Here is a 21276-nt window from a genome sequence, read left to right as displayed (position 1 = left end):
CAAATCAGCTTTCCCACAGTTCACGAGCACTGAGTTGGCATCACACTGTTCATGGCATGCATCTCATCTCTATGCTCAGCTCTCGCTCATGGACCACCCAGACTCAGAAAGTTATATAGCACTTGCTCACCGTATATCAGGCAGCTCCAAACAGTGGACAAACACAGCTCTTACTTTTGCCACTAAAGCTTTTTCTCTAGGGATGGTAAGGATTTTCAATCACATGGACCCCTACAGTCTCTCATCAAACACAGGTGGCTTCTCCCAAGTCTGTTCCTCAGACAAGGACTCCCCTGAGTCCCATAGGCTTGCAGGGCACAGCTCTGTGGATCACACCTCATGTACAGCATTGGCTGGCAAAGCAATAGCAGCTGAAATCTGCAAAGCAAGCCTGCCTTGGAACACAGGTTTTCGGTGTGAAAAGGTGAAAACGCTAAAGAAGAAAGCCTTAACTTTTTAAATTGTATTAGCTATAAACTAAATTTTTATAATAATAAAATCCAGCTTTGTTTTGTTTCATCACACTTGACAACTTGTGGTTTCCTCTGAAAGTTTTCTAAAAATCAAATTATTCCAACAAATGGGATCACAATCTGTGCTTTTAGGAGTGATGTTTTGATTTGTGTTTTTCAGAGACTGGTTGAACGTGTTCAGTCCCCCTCTCACTCCTGTAAGCCAAAAACTGGATGAGCATGCTAAATCTTCAGCAAATCAGAGTATTCCAGGTAGGTTTATGAAGACAATGAAAAGGACCTGGATAGGACAACATTTATAAATGCTGTTTCTGTAGCACTGGTTCTGTTTTCCAGTAGTTTTTTTTTATACTGCTACATTTTGGGTTCAGAGTTATTATTCTCAGTGCAAGCTAGCAGAGTTTTCCATGCAGTATTATTTGCCTCTGATGAGCGAATAACTCATGCAGTCACTGTTTCCTAACATTCTGGTTAGATATAGATTAACTTCATTAAAAATGCATCTTATTTGTTTAAAATAAGGAATTGATGATAGTGTGGATGGCAAACCTATGAAAGAAAGAATGCAAAAAATAAAATTCATATTCAGAAGAACAACTTGGGTTCTGTATATAATATTTCCATTACGAAGAAAAAATACAAATTTATCTTTAAATGAAATCTCAAGCATGGTTTCTTAAGTAAAGATTGCTGAGTCACTACCTCAGGTGTTATAGATTTCATTTATAATGGCAGTTGCTTAGAGAATAGTGAAGAACTTTGCTGAAATTGGAAAGTCAACAGCAATAGAATAAAACATATATCCTGTTGTGATGTGTTTTTTTCAAACACCCTTTTTTCTTCTTTGTTGTGTTAGATACCTACTTTTTTTTTCACGTCCAGGGAATTCAATGTGAAATCTCATAAATCTGACCTGTGTATTTTGACTGCTTAAGGATGAAGATGTCTTAGTGATTTACTGCCTGAAATAGATCATGGCCCTCAAATCGGGAATCTTTTTGTAGATGTGTGTTTGTAATTGTTTATGACAGCAAAACAGAATTTTGCTGTCAGGAAGGAACCTTGCTTTGAAGAATCAAATAATATGTTTTGTTAAGGGTCCTAAGTAAGCCAAAGAGAATTGGACAGTAATCCTTGAGTTAAAGGTGTGTCAGATATAAATTTGTGAAAGGTCTCTGAGAATGTTTTGATGTTAGTATTATGAAATCCTAGACGTGCTGCAGTAAAGCTTGAATCCCTGTAAATTTTAAAAATAGGGTGATTATCTCTAGAAAGCTAGTATATATATATATATATATGTATAGATACCCCTGGGAAGATGTTGGATTCGTCCTATTAATTCACATGAGGAATTCCAAATTGTTTTGTAAATTGTTCCTAAACTCGTTTTTCTTTATACTGAAATATTTAAAATGATATGTCTGCTATGGCACGTTTAGAGAACTGAAAATCTCTATATACCATAGCTTTTTATTTTGGCTTTTTATTTTTGCACCTTCATTGAATCTAATTAAATTTTGGCTCATGTATACATATGATATTTGTAGTTTTTATAACTTCACGGAGATTTTTTTTCTATTTTCAAATATTCAAAATACCTGCTGTCATGGTTGAAATGATCAAGCTTCATTTCCCCAAGAAGTTGGAGGAAATAAGAGAGAACAATAAAGTAATTCCCTTACCTTTCCTCCCCGCACAGAACAGTTTGGATTTTTTTCTGAGCTAGTAGAAACCCTTCCCTATTGAAGTAACAGAGAAGATCCATAAATGGTCTTAGCACCTGTGGGAGGGGGAGGTACGACTGACAAATTAAGGGGTTTACCCATACAATATACAGCATCTTCAAGAAACTTTTTGGATTGTTTATAGTCCTTTAAAAATGTTGTCCTTCTGCTGTATTGACAGCAAATTGGCATACATTTTTTCACATAAAAGATACAGTCAAGTTTAACACAAACCTTTGGATGTAATATGGTGCTATGTGAAAACATGGTGCCATGTAATACACACATATCAGATTAGATTAGGCTGTGAATTTTCCTAGATCTCTTGGTTTAAAAAAAGACTTGATGGACCATGGTAACTAGATGTTTTGCAGTATTATTTTTGAAAGAGATGCTAAAAAAGGTCTTATCTTGTTATACGTCTCTAACACTTCAGAAAAAATGTGGGGGGTTTTCTTAATCACTTCACTTGAGGTTAAGTATTTGTGTGACAAAAGAACTGCTTTATTACTTACACTTGAGTACCAGATTAACAAACTGAATGCTCAAATTCATTCCAGGAAATTCTGATACCCTAATTATATGTATTTTTAATATCACATTGAAAAATAAGTTACTTCTCATGTTGGCAAGTGACTTTAGTGTCACAAGATTTTGTGTGTGTGTGCAGTTTTCCAGTGTACCAAGTATCACAGTGTAACACAAGTATATTTATGAGTACTGAAAAACTGCACTAAGGCATAGTGTACCTGAGATGCCCATTTTAAAATTATCCTCAAGGAAAAGTATTGTGTATTTCCAAAAATTCTTTAATTCTTGTATTTTGGAAAAAAAAAAAAAAAATCTTTAGTTTGAGGCAAAATTTTGGGGAAAAGGTAATTAATTTCTGAAAAAAATTTATTGAGTTCCTTTCTTAATAGTAACACCATCCATAATACATAGTTAAATGGGAAGATGTAATGGGAAGTAGTCTTGTGTTTGACATGTTTCACAAAATAATCAAGAGCAAAATCTAAACTGATAAATATGATAAATTTTAATAGATTTTTCCTTTGTTGGACATGGATGTTCCCAACTCATAGAAAATGTCATTTACCTTTAGATAACAAGTCACACAAGAAAGTTTCCACAGTAAGTGACAAAGGCAGAGTCATAAATTCTCTGAAACTTACCTCATTGTATCTTGTTATTTGTCTAAAGATAGTGCTGCAGGAACCACAGCACTTAACAGACTTCTTTCTGGGACTACAGCTGTTGACAATATTCATATGGTAACCCGGCAGTACATAATTACAGTATAGATTTGAGCACTGTAGTTCAATGGTCAGGGATCATATCAGAGAAAATATTAGCACTGTTCTCTTCAGCATCCCTTTTCCTGACAGATGATTCTGAGCAACTGACCTACACCAGGGTGTGATTATGATTCCCATATCTTAGAGTGAGATTTCCTACCAACCATTTCCTAATATTAAAAGCTAGAATACAGGAAAAAAAATGTATTTCTGTGAAACAGGCAGCTATTTATTTTAGTTCTTCAGACTGGTGACTGTGTAAACACTTTGTGTTAACATAGTCCAAATAACAACACATTTATCTGTATGTGTGTTCCAATGCTCAGAAAAAGCTGCTGCCTGCCTCAATTCCTTGATATCCAGGTTTATACAGGTAGAGAAAAATCCTTTCTCTATAAAAACAATAGCTCCATGATTTCAGTGGGGCAGCATATCATTTTTAGACAGGTTTTCAGAGGTACAGTCTTCAGTCTTATTTCAGCTCAAGTGAAGAAAAAAATACTCATCCCTTTATAATGTATATCATAGACTTTGGCAAGTTTTCATTTAAAATCAAGTTATTTTCTAGCCTTAACAGCTGCAGAAAATACTGTTTAGTTTTACAGTGATTTAAGAACAAAAGCTTCCACTTTGCTTTCACTATGATATTCAAATTAAACTGCCAAGAGGTTTTTTCATGCAATCCTGAGCCGCTTCAGCCCCAAAAGAATGGATGGTGGCAGAGCATCAGAAGCTAGGGAAATGTTCTTTGAAATGCACTTGTTTGTCGGTTAGTTTGGCCCTTGGTTTTGAGGAGAAGCATAGACAAGGAAACGCAAAATAATAAATGTATGAATTCAGTGGCAATAACAAAATGGTTTCAGGTGAAAATGTAAAGCTCTGTGAGGGAACGATGCATGAACACCATTTGCTTGTTTACCATCATGTGAAATGTAGGAAAAGATGTTTGGTTCCCCCAAACTGTCTGCACTGAATCATTTTTCCCAAGAGCAACATCAATCAAAGTATCTCAGTTAACCTTTTTTAGCTTGCCAGGCCTGGTGATGGACCAACAGCAAGGAGGGCAACAAATGAGCTTTACCTTTTTACTTCTGGTTACAGCGAGAGCCAGTTTCTTTCTGACTGCATTTGTTCGTGCTATTGAGGAAACAATAATGAGATCTCTTCCCAAACAATAAAGCACATACTTCTTCTGTATGCATTAAATGCACCAACCTACTTTCTGGTCTCTAGATAATGTAACTAACCCATATATCGTTGTGTGATCCTGCCTGTAAATAGATTTTGCGTGTTGTGAAACTGCCGCCGTTAGCATAACAGGCCATTACTTATTATGAAGTGTTAGAGCATACAAAGCATTCAGTTTGTATTAGCAGTCTGAGAACGAGATGAACATTTATGATGGAATTCCAGATACAGATTGCGTTCAGCTATGATTTCCTGTCGTATATAAAGCATCTATAATAAAAATCTGTCTGGCTTGATCAGTGTATTTTAGGCTAACAATTCATTTCTACCTAAACCTTTTATAACCTAAAAACATTCTTGGATTCTACACAGCTTTAGACAGTTTTTTATTCAGGCAAATTTTTTATTGTCTGAAAAATCTTATTTTCTCTCCAATATTGCAGGCTTTTTTGTACAGATTTTTTATATCAGAAATTACACATTAAAATCCCATATGTTAAGAGTTAATTTACAAACTAAGAAACACATGAATACATTTTCTGAAAGTTTCAGGACTGTGTTATCTGAGATACCAGAACTTTGTTTTGTCACTGTAGTGAGCAGGTAAAGCAGAGGAAGACCCAATTCTTACCTATTCCCCTATGTTAAAAATAATTAACAGGAGACTTGTAAGTTGCAAAAATTTTGTCACTGTTTTCAAAATAATGGAATGCTGAAATATCAGGTTGTAATATAGTCAAATAGGGAGTTCATATTTTTGCCTGTAGTAAGACTGCTTTCTACTGTTCATTGATGCTTAAAAGGCAGTATTTCCTTTTACTGATATGAATTACTGCTAAATTTTCATACATAGAATTCTGTACTGTTTCTCAGTGGGTAAAAACCAACTGAGTGAAATCAATGGGGAAACTTTCATCATCTTAAAAAAGAATGCACTTGGTGTGTATTAACTTAGTGTAACTGAAAGCAATGTTCAGTCATTTTCCTGAACTGAAAATTTATTTTCACATTCTGATCTTAATTTCCAGAGACTCACCCTGGTTATCATCTTTCTCCAATGAAAAAGATTTTATGACATTCTAATGTCGTTAAGCAATATGATAAAAACACCCTAGGAACTACAATACTTGCAGGTTCTATAGAAGGTAGTTTTCAACTGCACTTTTTAGTTCTACAGTTGGTTTGTTATGAGCAGGTAGGATGCTATACTACCTTGCTCTACATAGAGAGTTTTTCTTTATTTTAATTTTAAGACATCTTTATTTATTACTAGCAAGCCTCATCTGAAAATACGAATTGGAGTATATGCCTTTACATGCATGGTTAAATGTGCTATCTCAGGATAACACTGTGTATCTTCTTTTAGTCTTCCTTTTTCTTTTATTATGCTTCCTGCAATGAAAGAGTTCATTGTCAAAGAAAAGTCAATATGAGCACGTTTATTGCAACAATATTGACTTTGCTGTAAGTTTGTTAGACTTATTTGTCACACGATTTCTTCCTCAACCTGTTTAAGAACAATTAATGAAATATACTTAACTACCTAAATGTAACATGTAAAACAAGCAATAATAAATACCCTGTAAATGCTACACAGTATGCTAAACACTTTTCAACGCAGTCACTGTGAGACCAACATGTTAAACAAGAATATTTCAGATGAAGATTCCTGTGCTGCTTAATTTTCTGGGTTTCCATATAGAATGTTCTAATACACAGTTTGATTCTTACAGGCCTTAAGTATAGATTGACTGTCTTTCTTGTTCCGAAGTGAACATAGAGAAAAATATCACTTAAGAATACCTTGACACACTATCAGTAAAGGTACTTTTGATGAACAGCTCTCTTGGACTTTGTATGGTCCAGTTGTTAAGCAAACTCTGAATGACATCATTTCACCTCAACTAAAGCCAAGTCTTCAGAAATGTATGTTAAAAAAAAAAAAAAAAAAAAAAGTGAATTGCAGTTATCTTGAAGGTAACAATTCAAAAGTCAAAAGATTATACAATTTAAAGAGAAATTCTGTCACATCTGATAGAAAGGTATTTCCATGTTGTTTTTCAAAGTGAATGAAAGTAATTTATTCTTACTTTTTACATTTCACACAGGTAAAGATGACCTCAATGCTGAAGAAGACGAGGAAGTCTTGACTCTTTTGTATGATCCATGTCTGAACTGTTACTTTGACCCAAATTCTGGGAAGTACTATGAATTGGCATAGTCAGATCATGAGATACATTATTTTATAGTCAGAATGGGTTTATCTTTTAACTGTTTGTAAAGTGTGACTGAGCTGTATAATTTATCATGTTACTTAAAACATGAATTAACAAATAGTTTTGCAAACAAATGAATATATTATGTAAATAGTGTCTTATTTTTATAGTTTCACATTAAGTTGTAATGCAGTGGAAAATCATATTACATAAAAGTTCCTTGTGGCTAAGACATTTATTTGTTAGTCTGATTTATTTCCAATACTCAAAGGTTCTACATGGGAACAAATGAAATTGAATCAAGAGCTTTTGTGATGTTCATCTGTAAATTATGGTTTTACTCAAATAAAATATTTTTTTTTCATTACTTGCTTACTGGAAAATTTTAATTGATTCCAAGCTATCTTACCCTTTGTACTGTTAAAATACACAATGCATTGTTCAAAGGCATCTATTTCATAAGTTCCCTCCCTCCCTTTAGTCATTGAAAAAAAAGCAGTATTTCCCTCATCTTCGAGAAATTCCCTACTATTGTGTATTACAGTAACGAGATGATGTCAAAGCTGTAGGGTGTTACAATGTGTACAGTACAGTGCACTGTAAGGTGTGTACACAGGCAGTTTGTAAATCTAGACCACAACAGGGTAAATACAGCAGGCCCTGAGATTACCAGCTACTGTCTACTTTACTGCTGTAATTTAACATAGCCCTGAAGAAGAGCAATGAGTGATTGTTTCAACACTCACAAATTGGAGCCTTGTTCCATGTAAAGTAAGAAGATGTGTATATGATTCATGTGTGAAGCTGTGCTCAGTGTACAGGTGTGGTTTTTTTCTGTTATATCTTGCAATAAAAGAAGATAATTTATTTATCCTGTCTGTATTGGCTTTCAGTGCAGTTTTCAGTGAAGGCCCCAAACTTCAAGGCCCAAAGTTCCAACATAGAGATTTAAATTGCCTCCGTCACGGTGTGATTGTTTTCTGTTGTACATATAATATTCCTGTTGAGCATAAGGAAAGATTATAGAGATAAATCAGACCATACGTAGCCATTGCAAGTCAAATTAGCACCTGAAACTGAATAAAAAACTGTGCATGCAGATGTGTCAAGCTTTGTCTGCTCAAGAAAACAGTTAACCTGATGCTGATGCTTCTGCAGTGCCATGGTTGTTATTTGGCTCCAAGCAGTGCCCAGCCCCAAAGCAGGGGAGATTCTGCAACGCTGAGCAAAGGAACTCACCACCAATGACCCCCAACCAACGAGACACTTGCTCAAGGGGTAAATAAATCTAAACAAAGCTGTAATGGAGTTGAGCTAGTCGAGCAGCTTTGGAGTCCACCAGCTCAGTACATCACAGTTTCATAGAGACAGTTAAAGGATATGTCAACATCACATGGCCCAAATGATCTATAGACATTGCTCGAAGTTTCTACTTGATTATATCCAGTGCTGTTCCACAGTAATCATTTGCAAGTTGATTACGCAGTGAATTTTTAAGAATAATGTATTCGAATGTCATAAAGTGAGCTTAGTAAGCTCACTGGCAAGTGATTTAAAATGTTATGTCTGTAAATTATTTGTAATTATGGATGCCAGTTAATGAATATCCTAGAATCAATTGGAAATGCAGTTGTTAATAGTGGCTTGGCATAAGATCAGATTGTGTATTTGGCTTCCGTGGCAGGTACAAACATATCATCACAAATTGATTCGAGTAGCACTGAAATCCACAGGAAGACAGATACTGTGTGGAGATAATTTACTTACCCTGCCTTAGCCTGCTTCTCCCAGAAAGATTTGTATCTGTTCTTGCTAATGCCATAATCAGTTTAAAAGTTCAATGAAATCATAATTTTGCCCTTCAAAAATCAGATCCTAGCTTGTGCGTGCTTGTACACATCTAACTGCTTTCTGTTTACCATCATGTAGTGATCAGGACCGTGTTCTCTGTATTTGAGGCAAGGGCTATTTAAAATGTATTGTTAATTTTCCTTTCACAGCCCCATGTCTCGCAGGAATGATTGGATGTGCTACAGCACCACTGTGAATCCAGACTGGGTCACTGATGCTTCTGAGATAACAGCTCACTTTGCAAATAAATAAGTCTTTCAGAGTGTCTGCAAGCTGGTGTGTGCTATGTAAGAGTCAGAAGTCTGCAAAGGGCCAATGGATGGTCTGCCAGTGACTTGGGGTAGACATGCTTGTCCTGGCTTCACAGCAGGCAGTCACTGATGTGTCACATGTAGCAGTCTGTAAACGGACATCCAGAGCTCGGACAGAAGAGAGCCCTTGGCAACTTCACACTCTCACCCCTACCTTTAGTGGGATAAGGAGGCAGGCAGGTAGCAAAACTAAGTTTGGGGCAAGCCTGTTTTTCCAGGCAGGTTCACAGCAAGTCCAAATACGCTGTGTTTTCCTGTCATTAGCAAGGTAGCATTTTACAGGTAAGTCCTGTTTTTCAAAATCAGCAGTTTGGGATCCTTGCCCTTTGCATTCTAGGTAGCAGCTTTATGTCTTCAACATCCATGGGGACTGATTGCCCTGACGCTGTGAGCAACATCTGTGAGTAGAGCAGCATGGAAGGCTTAGCTACAAGGGCTGCAAGTTTGGCTCCCAATGTTTTTCGTAATCATCATCCTGGGAACCTAGAACTAAAGTGCTGCTGGTACACACATATGCTTTTCTTCAGCCAATTTCTCAAGGCCAGCATTTATGGCAAGTTACAAAGAGCACATATATTTGCTCCTAGTGGTCGTGTGTAGTGGTGTTAGTCCAAGAGACCCACATTGTTCCCACTAGGGTGTGCTTTCAAACAGGTAAAAAAACGTGTCTGGGTGAACAGTTCCAGGTTAAAAAAACTGCAGGCATTTGTGTCTACAGACCAAGCACAGTTATGATTGTTGAGAGCAGAAATTTTGAAATGCAATAAATTTTAATAAGGCTTCATTAATGTTTCCTAGATGAGCATTGAAAGAGGAATTGAAAATAGATTGCTGAACCTGCTGGACCCAGAGGGTCGCAGGTGAAGCAATCATCCCTCAGGCCTCGTTGTTCCCCACTCGTAGCAGGTGAGGCAGACAGCTCTGCTTCATTTCCAGCTGCTGCAAACAAACCTCCTTCCAGTCAATCAGCTTTCAGAAAGTTCAGGAAAACAAAGAAACCTTTAAAGCACTTTCCAGTCACATCCCAAAGCTATGTGTTCTGTCCCTCTGAACAATTGCCCCTTTTCCTTTCATTCTTTTTGCCTTAGGCCCATCTATGCTTTCAAGGATTTCTCCAAAGCCTGCCCAAATATCCTGGTTTCAGCCCTTAGGTCGCCGTGGGCTACAGTGGCAATGAGGCATGGGGAACAGACAGCATGGGCCCTGTGAGATCTGGCACGTTCTCCTCCGAGCAGCTGCTAGCACCTTGTAATCTCCAGTCTTGCAGAACTGTCCTCTGTTGAACCTGGGTGCTGAGTGTACACATTGGCCTCATTATGCCGAACAGAGAACACACTCTGTCCTAAGGAGCTCGCAGTAGGACACCAGCCTTGATTTTTTCCCCTCTGCTGCTGTGGTTACTAGGTAAGAAGACATGAGAAGTAATTCTTTATTATTCACATATCCTTCAGCTATCAAACACCCCATTTAGGAGCGCATCCTCTAAACTTTGGGTCAAATGGCAAGATTGCACAGGCTGAAAACTCCATGAAAATCATTTTGCATAATATTCACATTTCACATTCAAATTTTTTCCATGGTATTTCTTTATATTAGAAAAGAGCTTATTTTTAAGCAATGGACTATGGGTAAAATGAAAAGACAATCCAGTCTCTCTTTTCTGTGTGGTATTGCTGATAATCACCACTTTTCTCATGGTTACTATAGTAACTTGGCATCCTTAGCTGCCACCTTTTTTGGCACTTTGAAAAAAAAAACTATTTAAATTCAGTTCCCTGATACACTGAAAGCTTGGCTTCATGATACCCATGGGAGTGTGTAAGTGTAACAACAATACTTGTCATTTGTTCTTATTTGGTGTTTAACTTGCTTGTTAGCAGCTGTACAGGCAGGTCTCGCTGTGATGTTCCCGGATCCTGCTGCAGGCATTATAACCAGCGAAAATGCTAACACCCTGGGTGAGACCCCAGAAACAGCCCTGAGCTGCCGTGGGGTCACAGGCTGCAGCCTGCCGTGTGAAGGCCTGTGCAGGATTTTGCTCTCATCGTACCACTCTAAAGGTAGTTCTGTTTCCAAGCTTGACAGCTTTCAAGTGGAAAAATTATCTGTGTTAAGGTTGTTTTCCTAGTTTTGTTCAAATGTGGCCCAGATAGGTCCCTCTGCCTGTGCAGACCCTGTGCTGGCACCTCCAGTCCACCAGTCTCGGTGGCTGCAGAGGCGCTGACCAGTTTGCTGAAGGCTGAGCAACTGGTGATCCATCACTGCAGCTGTGGCTTCTCCAGCAGATCTCAGGCTCCTTATCTTTGTTATCATGTTCTTCTCCCTGTTATAATGCTCTTTTCCAGGAGTTCTGAAGAGCACACAGGTTTGAAAGGCATGTGGATGAAAAAAAAAAAAAAAAAAAAAAAAGAAAAAACAGAGGAAAAATCCTATTGAGCTGTTGTTAACTGAAAGCCCTCACTTCCGCAGTGTGGCTGGAGTGCTCCTGGGGACAGTCAATGCCTTCGTCCCACTCCTCGCAGACATCCTCCCCTGCCAGAGGAAAGATCCTGGTGTGCTGATAGCGGGGCTTCTGCTCCAACCAGGGGCAGCCGCAGTTATATGTTCCCATAAATCAAACCAGCCAGGCTCCTCGTACAACTGCTACTGCACGGGTAATGCCAGTGGACTTCTAACAGCGCTTACATTACACTGCTTAGGTTTTTATCTATTATAAAGTTTGTTATGGGTGATTGTGCATTTTATCTGTATGGGAGACCAAAAAAGCTTAGGTCACAGAAATTACAAGTGTAGTCTTAGAGCACTGCATATTTATTAGGCCATCTGCTGCTGCCGTGCTAAAGGCGAAAGCCTTCGTGCAGGCAATCTATTCAGAGCTACTGTTTTACCACCTGATGTGAAAAAAAAAAAAAAAAAAAAGCAGCTCTGGGTGCATTTATTATTGTGCTGAGTAATTTTCTAATAAATTCATACAGTTCAGGAAGCATCCCATGCAGGAGTTTGGCTGCTGATCTCTTATGGGAGCCTGAGAGGGGTCTGCGAGGAGGAATCCCGAAGTGTCAATGGGTTTATTGTGCTGGACACACGGTGGCTCTGAGTTTTGTTATCCCAGCCCTGGATAAATAGATTTGGGCTAGTGGGTCTGGCAGGTGTTCACCCCAGAACCAAGCTTCCAGCCCTGTTCTCCTGCTTTCAGGTGTGAATCCCTGTGAGCAGGGACAGGACACAAGGCTAGGCCTTACGATGCACCCTGGGGCCTCTCCACGCTACACCACAGGAGTCCAACACTGTTTAACAGCAGGGGTCCAGACAGCTATTGCTACTTAAGAGTCTGTAATTATGTGGGCTGAATGTTTGCACTGGGGGTCACCCAATTAGGGTCACCCACCATTGAGGGTCATCCCAACCACTCACGCTGCCTGCACAATATATAGCATGAGCTATAAATCCTCACGTGTCAATAGAGGGAAATGTCTGATCAGCCCGAGAGGTGTTCAGAGGACTTGTCTTTTACTGACATCTTCTGTCAACTTCCAGACTGTGTGCCAAGGCAGCAGGAGCCGGGTGCTCACAAGAGGACTATGTTGGCTCACATCACCCCACTGCTCGCCTCCGGGGTCCCCTGCGAGCCACACATGCACTGACAGAGGCACTGGTACCTGCTCGGGGCTGGCTATTGCTTGTGTGCTGAGCTTGCTGAATGTGAGAGTGGGAACACTTTGGCACTGTTAGAAGTTAACGATGCATTGTTAAAATGGGAAAGAGACTTCCACAGGCAAGTTTATAGCCAGAGTCGTCGAACTGAGCCATAGGAAGTAGTGTGAGGCTGCTCCGAGCACCACTGTGGAAGTCCCAGTGCCACAAGGATGCAGGGCTGGCAGGCCTGGCCTGGCCCCATCCACATCTCCCTTGAAATTCCCAAGGAAATTTTCCAAGGAAATAAGGATGGTGGTGCCAGTTTATGAATTTGCTTTCCCCTGCTGGTGCCTCCAGCTCTGCAGTCTCTCTCAGCTGCAAACTCAGTGCCCTGGGATTAAAATGTACAGCAGTGTGACACCTTCTGGACCACACTGATGTGAACTGACAAGGCCCCTTAACAATGAAGGATTTCACAGAAAATCTTCGGGCACTAATTCAGGATCGGGGCTCCCTTTCCATTGCAGTGGCTGTGCAATGCCACTAGAAAACCTTGACTGAATTACAGCCTTTTACACTTCCAAGACATCTTTTTCTCTCTCTGCAACAAGGCTTTATTTTGACTCAATCGTGAACATAAAAAGCGTAAGAGATACAATCACACTTAGTGATAGATTTGTTTTCTTTGGGAAAATGTGCGACATTTGGATGCTAGGAAAATAGCTATTAATTTGGAGGTTATTTCAAAGCTAATGGATAATTATCATTCTGCAGAGATGTTTTTCCAATGAAGAGTTTCGTTTGCTGAACGTTCCCTTTCCATTTGCAGTGCTGCTGTTTCCTTTCCCCTGTGTTAACACGTTGCTATTCAGAATGAATGGCTTTGCTTTTGGCTTGAAATTTTTCTTCCATATTTTTGACAATTGTTTTTTATGTCTCGCATAAATCACTGTAACACATGATAAAGCCAAGTGCATTCAAAGCCTGTGAATATTTAAGTTAGTTTCTCCTTCGTGCAATAGCCCATAACCATATTTTAAAGCAGTTACAGTCTTTCATCAAGCACATATATTGGCATTTTTTTGTAACTGGATTACTGAACACACTCTAACAACTCTTAAACGGCTCTCACGGACTATCATGTAAATCCTTCTTAATTCACGGTTTATTGACCACAGTGGTTCTGGATGAGCATCTGGTGCCACCCTCCCTCCCATGGGCACAACACCACCTGCTACCATGTCTCCATGGAAATTCCCAAAGTTCCCCTTGAAAAACCAATGTGCGTGCTGCAGTCCTTCACCGCATCTGTAGGAAAACCAAGCGGGGCGGTCACAGGGTCTGCAGAAAGTTGAGAAATGCTTCATAGGCAGCAGGCAGGGCTGGCTCATTCCAGGCAGAACCACAGGGCAGAGGGGCTCTGGCACTCTGTGCACAGCTTGGGGACGTGGAGGTGACACATGGGGACACCTGTGGCTGTAACTATACCTGCAAACCCCCTGGGTGTCCCAAAGTAACCACCCAGGGCACCATTTATTCACCACAGTCAGTGTAGGAGGCAGGGGGTTCTGCTCCTTTCCTGGGCTGATTTATGACCTGTTTGCTTGGATGCCTCACCCACGTTGCTAATGCTGTAATTAAACTTTGTTAAAGTGCTCGGGACCCCCTTGGGTGTGTGGTGTAACTCCCCCATTGCCCAGCTGATGCTTATTACATATAGTTGAAAACAAAGAGTGATGAGGAAGGCTGTCAGGCAGGCTTGGCTGTAACAGATAACTACTTAGCAGGCAGATGCCTAGTTCTAAATCAGATTGTGTATTAAAAGTGGAAATTGCTGAGATTGGTGTTTACCTATGAAACCAAAATTACTTTGTGAAGAAAATAATTATAGACACCAAGTGCCTGAAAAAACAGTTGCTGAGCCTTTATTAAACGGTTGAGCTGGAGATGCTGCTGTGACGTGCAGCAGCAGCATGGGGCAGCTGGGCAGGATCCTGGTGGCAGCAGCACACAGCTCCGGCCAGCCCTGATGTTGAGGCAGTGACACCACTGCCGTCTGTCTGTCCACCAGGGCTGCCAGATCCTGCCTGGCCAGGAGCTGGCACAAGCAGTGTGCAGGCTGTGAAACGTGAATTGCAGCTCAAAACTGATCTGAGCCCCCTTGTACAGAAACTGCAGGTGTAGCCTGATTGCAGGTAGGTGCCTGGATTAATGGAATATTTCTCTCTCTGTTCCTTGCATTTACACATATTGAAAAATGTATTTTTTCCTTCCTCCCATCTTGGCCTCTGAGTGGACTTTGTGGTGTTTGCACTCTATTGAGTATTTCAAGCTGCACCCTTCATTCTTCTGGTGCATTACAACGCCTTTCGAGTTTAAGAAGACCTAGGAGATGGTAAACCCCATGAAGTGATAATAAATCAATTGAAACATAGCACAAGGGAGAAATATAATTGCCAGAAAACGGCTGATGACTTCAGGGAATTAGTGGGAGAAAACATGAAAATTATATTAATACCATTTGTTCATTGCCTATACCGAGGCATCAGCCACTCTAATGAAGGGGTACTTAGGCACAGCACTCACCAGCAGGCACCATGCCGATTTTGGAGCAGCACCTTCCTTGGCTTTAAAGCTCAGTGCTGGCTCTGCCATACGGGGGCATGTCCAGGGCTTTCATAAGGCTGCGTCCTAAGCCCTTGTCCTTCTATAGAGAATCATCTCAGTTGGAAAAGACCTTCAGGATAAGTCAAACTATCAACCTGACCTACTGAGTCTCATCACTAAACCATGTCCCCAGACAAATACCCTCCTCGCTGCGACCTCCTTTCAGGTGTGCAGCAAAACTCTTGGCAAAACACAAACTGTGGAAAAAGAGCAGGCAGCAGGAAAACTTTCCACCCTCTAAGACCATAATGCTTGAAATTTTGGTGTATTTTCTCTGTAAGGCTGGGGCTGGGGCTGTTTGGCTCCTCCATCAGAAAGAAAAGCAGCACTGGCCTCACTCATCAAATCCCTCAGCGTACTTGTCTTAGCCCAGAGTAAAGGCTAAACAAACACATCTAAACAACTGAAAAGCACGTCAACATTCAACTTCAAAATAAAATGCAGTGAAGTGTGAAATTATACCTTTTATTCCATAAATCTCCAGCAACCGGCACAGCTCTATAACTTGTATCACACTTTAATACTGGCAGAGTTTAACACACCATGCAAACCCCATAAAGTAATTACATTTCATCTCAACAAAGAAACAAAATCCCAGCTCATTCATCCCCCTCCATCTGAGAAAGGATTACAGACAATTCAGTGCATGTCGATTTTTCCTGACGATAAATCCAAAGCAGGTCACCAACGAAATGGTAATGTGGCTTCCCAAGGCAGCTGATTTACAGGGAAAAATAGAGATGTTATTTGGTGTCCTTCAAGGCAGTGTCACCCTGCCAAAGCCCCTTTGCTTTCTGAAACTTCTTGAGGTTTATCATCTACTTAAAAGAAGCTTAAAAACATAAACCTTACCTTCAATCGACCACTTCCACGCTTGGTAATTGCTGCTCTGTGGGCTGGTTATGTGTTTTGCACCGGGTCCTTATTCAGCTTTTAAAGAGTTGCCTCATTTTGTGATAAATGAGGCGATTTGAGGGATGATGACAGAACGCCAGCAGCGGGCACAGAAAGGTTCACATCCCATGGTGCCAGCCACCAGGTCCCAGGGGCTCAGCATGGCACCCCCATGGTGTCTGCACTTGCTGCTGCCCTGCCACAAGCCCAGCGGGACAAAGGAGGCTCTTCCCCACAAAGCACAAGGCACCATGGCCCCAAAGGCTTTCTGTTGCTCCCAAAGCTGTATGGGTTCACCAGCTCCAAACCCACAGCCACACGGACAGCCATGGGAATGGAAATTTCCCTGTGGGACAGGCACAGGGAAACCTCACTGCTGCTCACTGCCAGCGTACGGGTGTTCTCCCTTACTCATTCCCAACCTCTGTGCATCAGTTTGTGCCTCCTACAGAGTTTATATACATGTATGTGCATCTCAGGCCCAGCCTTACTTCTGACCCAAGCGGACCCTTACAATATGCTAAAGGTTGCATGGTGATGGGAACACAGCACAGACAAGCCCTTCCCAGCCTCCGGTGCTGTTGTATGAAGCTCAAGGAAGACGGTGCAGAAATAGCTTGCACAAGTGCTTCCATGCTTTTCTACTGATATACCTTGAGAATATAGCTCAGGTCCCAATTCAGCAAAGAAAGCAAAGACTTGACATGGTGTGTGCAAATTGCATTGCCATACCGGGGTCTTTTGTGCATGGAGAGGTGGGAGTGAAACCATCATTGCTGATGAGAGAGCGTGACAAGGGGCAGTAGCAGCAGAGAGGGTTCAGACATGCTCAGCACCACCTGAGCCCAGAGGGGGCTTGGTAGAGGACATGAAATTTGATGGGGAACTTTTGTATTAAAAGTTAGCAATCTTTCCAGGAGACCACAAGCATTAGAAGACCAAAAGGAGGCAAGAAAAAATCCTGCAAGGTGGGTGCTACTCAAGTTACATAGGGCAAAGAATTTCATAATATTATGATCAGTTAAGATAGAATCAACAAGGAAAAAAAAAAAAAAAAAAAAGAGAGAGAGAGAAGAGGTCTAAGATGCCAAGAAATGTCATTGGGGCTGTGAGGGGAGGGCATCAGGGAGGCTAACAGCAAGCAAGACAACTCAGGTTTCTATAATTAAACCCAAGCCAAGTCCCTTGTTCCAGCTCTGGTCATTTCTTCTGCCCTTTATACTTTTCAAAAAGCTGACACTATAGCATAACATAAACAACCCCAAACCGTCCCTCCTACTGGCACCTACATTCAGATGTGTGTCCCATGGGGAGCTGGAGCAAGGAGCTGCTGCAGGCACCCGGCACGTGCACAGCACCAGAACCAGCCCAGCGGGTGCAGAGAGCAACCAGAGCTACTGCTGCTCTCTGCCACGCAATGAAGATGCAGTTACACCAGGTGGTAACTCTTAGCAGATGGTGACTTTTTAAAGTTGATTGCCATACAAACGAGACTTTCTGAGTTTGTTCCTTTTCCTTCCCATTCTCAGTAGCATGTTCAAATGTCAGGGAGCGTCATATTTCTGTCTTTTATTTCCTTTGTGAGCAGAAATCTTCTCTAAGAAGTCTAAGAATTACAGCTTGGGAGAAAAGCTTGGCTCCCTTGATAAAAGTGATCTACTTTACAAATATTACAGGATACAATAAAAACAATGGATGCAAAAAGCCCCGCTGGCTTTGTTCTCAGTAGGGACTTTTAATTTCCATTGCACTTTTTAAAGAGACAGTCTGTCTGCACTGTGATGCTTTACTGGATCAGTGGGGTTCGCTGTTAGCACAGAGGCACGATTTCCTCTGCTGTAAGCACAAGGAGCTTCCCCCGAACCTCATTCCCACACAGGCTCCTGCATCTGAGGATCCAGGTGTCACCGCACTTCCCACCACTGTCCCCTCCCTGACACAGCTCCATAGTGTCTCGCTCTGCCTAATTGCACTAAATAGCAGAAATTTTGGAGCATTCAGATGGTTCATCCCCAAAGCCCTGCTCTGCCATAACTGATAAGCAAATCTGGCCAGCCCAGCATGCAGGATGACCATATGCTCACTTGAATATTGCTTTTCAATGACAGAAATACTAGAACCAGCCGCAAATAAACTCATTCCACTGAACGAGGGCCAAGAATAGCTGCCTCTGGCTAATGTGGGGCCAGTTTGGCTGTGGCTCGGTGACACCCAGGTGTCCCTCCAGGGCCATTTCTCTGCATGTGACAACATCCACCAGTGTCACATCTGCACCACAACCTCTTCATTGAACAACCTGTCTGCACCTTAGGTCTTACAATAAATAATTGGGAGATTAAAACCAGCCCTGGGCTATCTGGAGCTCCTTGCCTAGGAGCCCTGCAGCATCCTGGTGCCCTTCTTCCAGGCTCCAGTGCCCCCTAAATTGGAGCCATCGTGGCCTGCCTGGGGCTTGGAAGGGTTTTGGTGCAGCCACCAACCTGCACTCTGCCCTGTACCTACCCTCGGCTTCTGCCTCTTCCCCAGTTTATTTATTGCACCTCGCTGGCAAAAGGGGAATGACACCCCCAGCCAGAGGGAAATGTCCCAATTAAAAAGCGGCTGATGCAGTGAAACAGCAGAGCTTGCTTGAGAGCAGTGGTAAAAGCGGCCACCTCTTGTCCTCGATTTATGCTGCTCCCATCACCCTGGGCATTATATTTGTGCTGACAAGGATCAGTTTAACCCCTGCCTGCAATCTAATAAAAAGCTGGTGTGGTGGAAGCATGCATAATCCTTCTTCAGAGTCCTAGGAACAGCACAATAAAAAACTCCTGCTGCTGCTGCGGTTTGGTGGCTGCAGCCTGGCATAAATAACGCTGTGCCACACCAAGTGCGTTGGGGCAGGGGAGGCTCAGACCCTCATCCCTCTGCAACGCCCCAGCCCAGGCTGGGCAAATCATGTCAAAATAGAGAAAAGCACCAGAACTGCTTCGTGGGTTTCATGGAAGGGTCTGCAATAACTCAGGAGAGCATGGCCTGTGGCTGGGAACTAGCTTGTTCCTCCTCTCCTCCTCCCCTTCCTCTTCTTCCTCCTCTTCCTCTTCTTTCTTATCATCATTATCATCCTCTCCCCCAGCTTCATGCCCCAGTGCACATCTGGCAGCATGAAGTGCACCACTTGGCCAGTGGTGTTTCGCCCACCACCCCTCCGTACTTACTACAGGCAAAGCAAAATGGCAAGGCCCAGAGGCTCGGCCGTCGGCAAAGGACGTGATTTTCCCCCCTCTCATCATTAATTGCCCAAGTCAGCGCTGCAGAGCTGGCATTATGCTCCACTACACTTCGTAATGAAATCACTGCCTGCGAGTGAGAAACAAATTTAATGATATGATACTAATAGGGTTAGAAATTTCCCATGCAAACATTCATAATTTATACCTACAATCATTTTTTAATACCACTTGTGCTCTGTAATGAGAAAATACTGAGCTCCTTCAGCCCCTCTTGCCAAGCTGCCCGGGAAGGTGCCGGCATTATGGGGCTGGAATCAGAGGCCCCCATCATGATTTCACTGTGAGTGCAAATTAGTGTTTGGAGATCTAGCCTGTAACCATGTTTTGAAAAAAAATGATGATGTTTAAAACATGGCACTGATCAGCAGCAGGAACAGCAAGCACTGGGGCATCACTGTGGCAGCAAAACCAGGTGAAGTACAGCTGTGGCCCCATGGTGACAAATATCCATCTGTGTTTTGAGGCTGCTGACAGCGAAAGGAGCAAGCCCTGGGCTGCAGAGCTGGAGGGATTTGGGGACTGCAGGGAAGGTGGTGTGGAGATGGGGAGGGATTTGTGCTCAACGGGAACAAAGTTGTGTTAAAGGAAGGGCAGGGGCTGAGGGTCTGGGCAGGTGGAAGAGAAGCTAATTTCCTCGGACAGGCATAATTGCTGCAATTCAGAATGCTAAAAATGTGAAATTAGGAATAATCAATGGATGTTTATGATCTGTGTCTATACTGTGAATTCAGCTAATACAGAGTAATTACACCACCCTAATTCCTGGTATTTGTCATCGTTCAGTTGCAGAGGAGTCCTGCAAAACAATAAAAACGGATTGGCTGCGCTAGGACTGCAAACTGTGGGCTTAGCACTGCACGAGCTAATTTCTCTTTTAATGGTAAAAGCAGTTATGATTTCCTTTATTTATTCCCCTCTCCAAGCGTCAGGGGCTGCGCTGGGGCTGCAGCGGGCGGCCGATGCGCTGCACAACAGCACCACCAATTGCCATGCCGCGAGACACGCCGGCACTGAGCGCCCACCCAATTCTTCTGGCGAGCCAGATTTCCACTTTTGTGCCCAACACTGGCAACAGGCCTCCTCTCCAGCTTTGTGTCCTGTCAGCATTTCACCCAGAGGATCACCAGGATTCCGATGAAAGCCACAGGATGCGTTATCAGTTTGCTGACATGACTCATTCTCCAGGTAATGAGACACTGCTGGCTACAAACCTTGTCCATGTGCGCAAAAGCAAGGGAGAGGTGAATGTCATCACACCCTGATGTTTATTGCAGGTGAATAATGCATCCCTTGCACGCAGGAAAACACAGGCTGGTGTTTGACCAGAGAAGTAGCCAGATGCTTCCTTTCCAGGTGCTGTATGTAACGGCTGATGTGTATAGTGATGTTCTTGGGGATTTCTCCAGGCCCCACCAGGCCCCACCATTCCCAGCCACTCACTGGGGGCTTCCATGGGGAGGAGGAAGAAGAGGAGGAAGAGGAGGATGTGAGCAGCTCCTCACCCACCTGCTCGCTGAGGGCGATGCCCCCATGGCACTCACTGTGAGCTCGCATCCCAGACTATTCCTTCCTCAGCCTGGTGGCTTTTTGATATCACACCTTTTTTTTTTATTATCTTTTTTTTTCCTTCTTAATTTCTCTTTCTTCATTTTATGCCAAAGCCTCCCAGTGGAGAGCCTGCAGATGAGACTGATGTAATTTCATTGCACCGCACGAGTTGATTTTTTGCTGAGTCGAACCCAGGCT

The 21276-nt window shown here is 42.1% G+C and overlaps 1 protein-coding gene across 1 annotated transcript in view; it reads left to right on the top strand.

Moving 5' to 3' along the window:
• The window catches only part of CFAP20DC (CFAP20 domain containing), a gene marked incomplete at both ends in the record, with an annotated part of 62369 nt that extends 55468 nt beyond the window's left edge, over positions 1-6901 (top strand). Inside the window, 2 exons of the mRNA XM_084292550.1 lie at positions 634-725; positions 6789-6901. Of these exons, the coding sequence (XP_084148676.1) occupies positions 634-725; positions 6789-6901 (205 nt within the window). The remainder of the gene's footprint in view (positions 1-633; positions 726-6788) is intronic.
• Between the last annotated feature and the right edge of the window lie 14375 nt (positions 6902-21276).

The sequence above is a fragment of the Netta rufina genome, assembly GCF_964035555.1.
Source record: "Netta rufina genome assembly, chromosome: 10".
NCBI lineage: Eukaryota > Metazoa > Chordata > Aves > Anseriformes > Anatidae > Netta > Netta rufina.
Note: the sequence above shows the minus strand (reverse complement) of the source record. Positions and strands in the feature narration are given on the sequence as shown.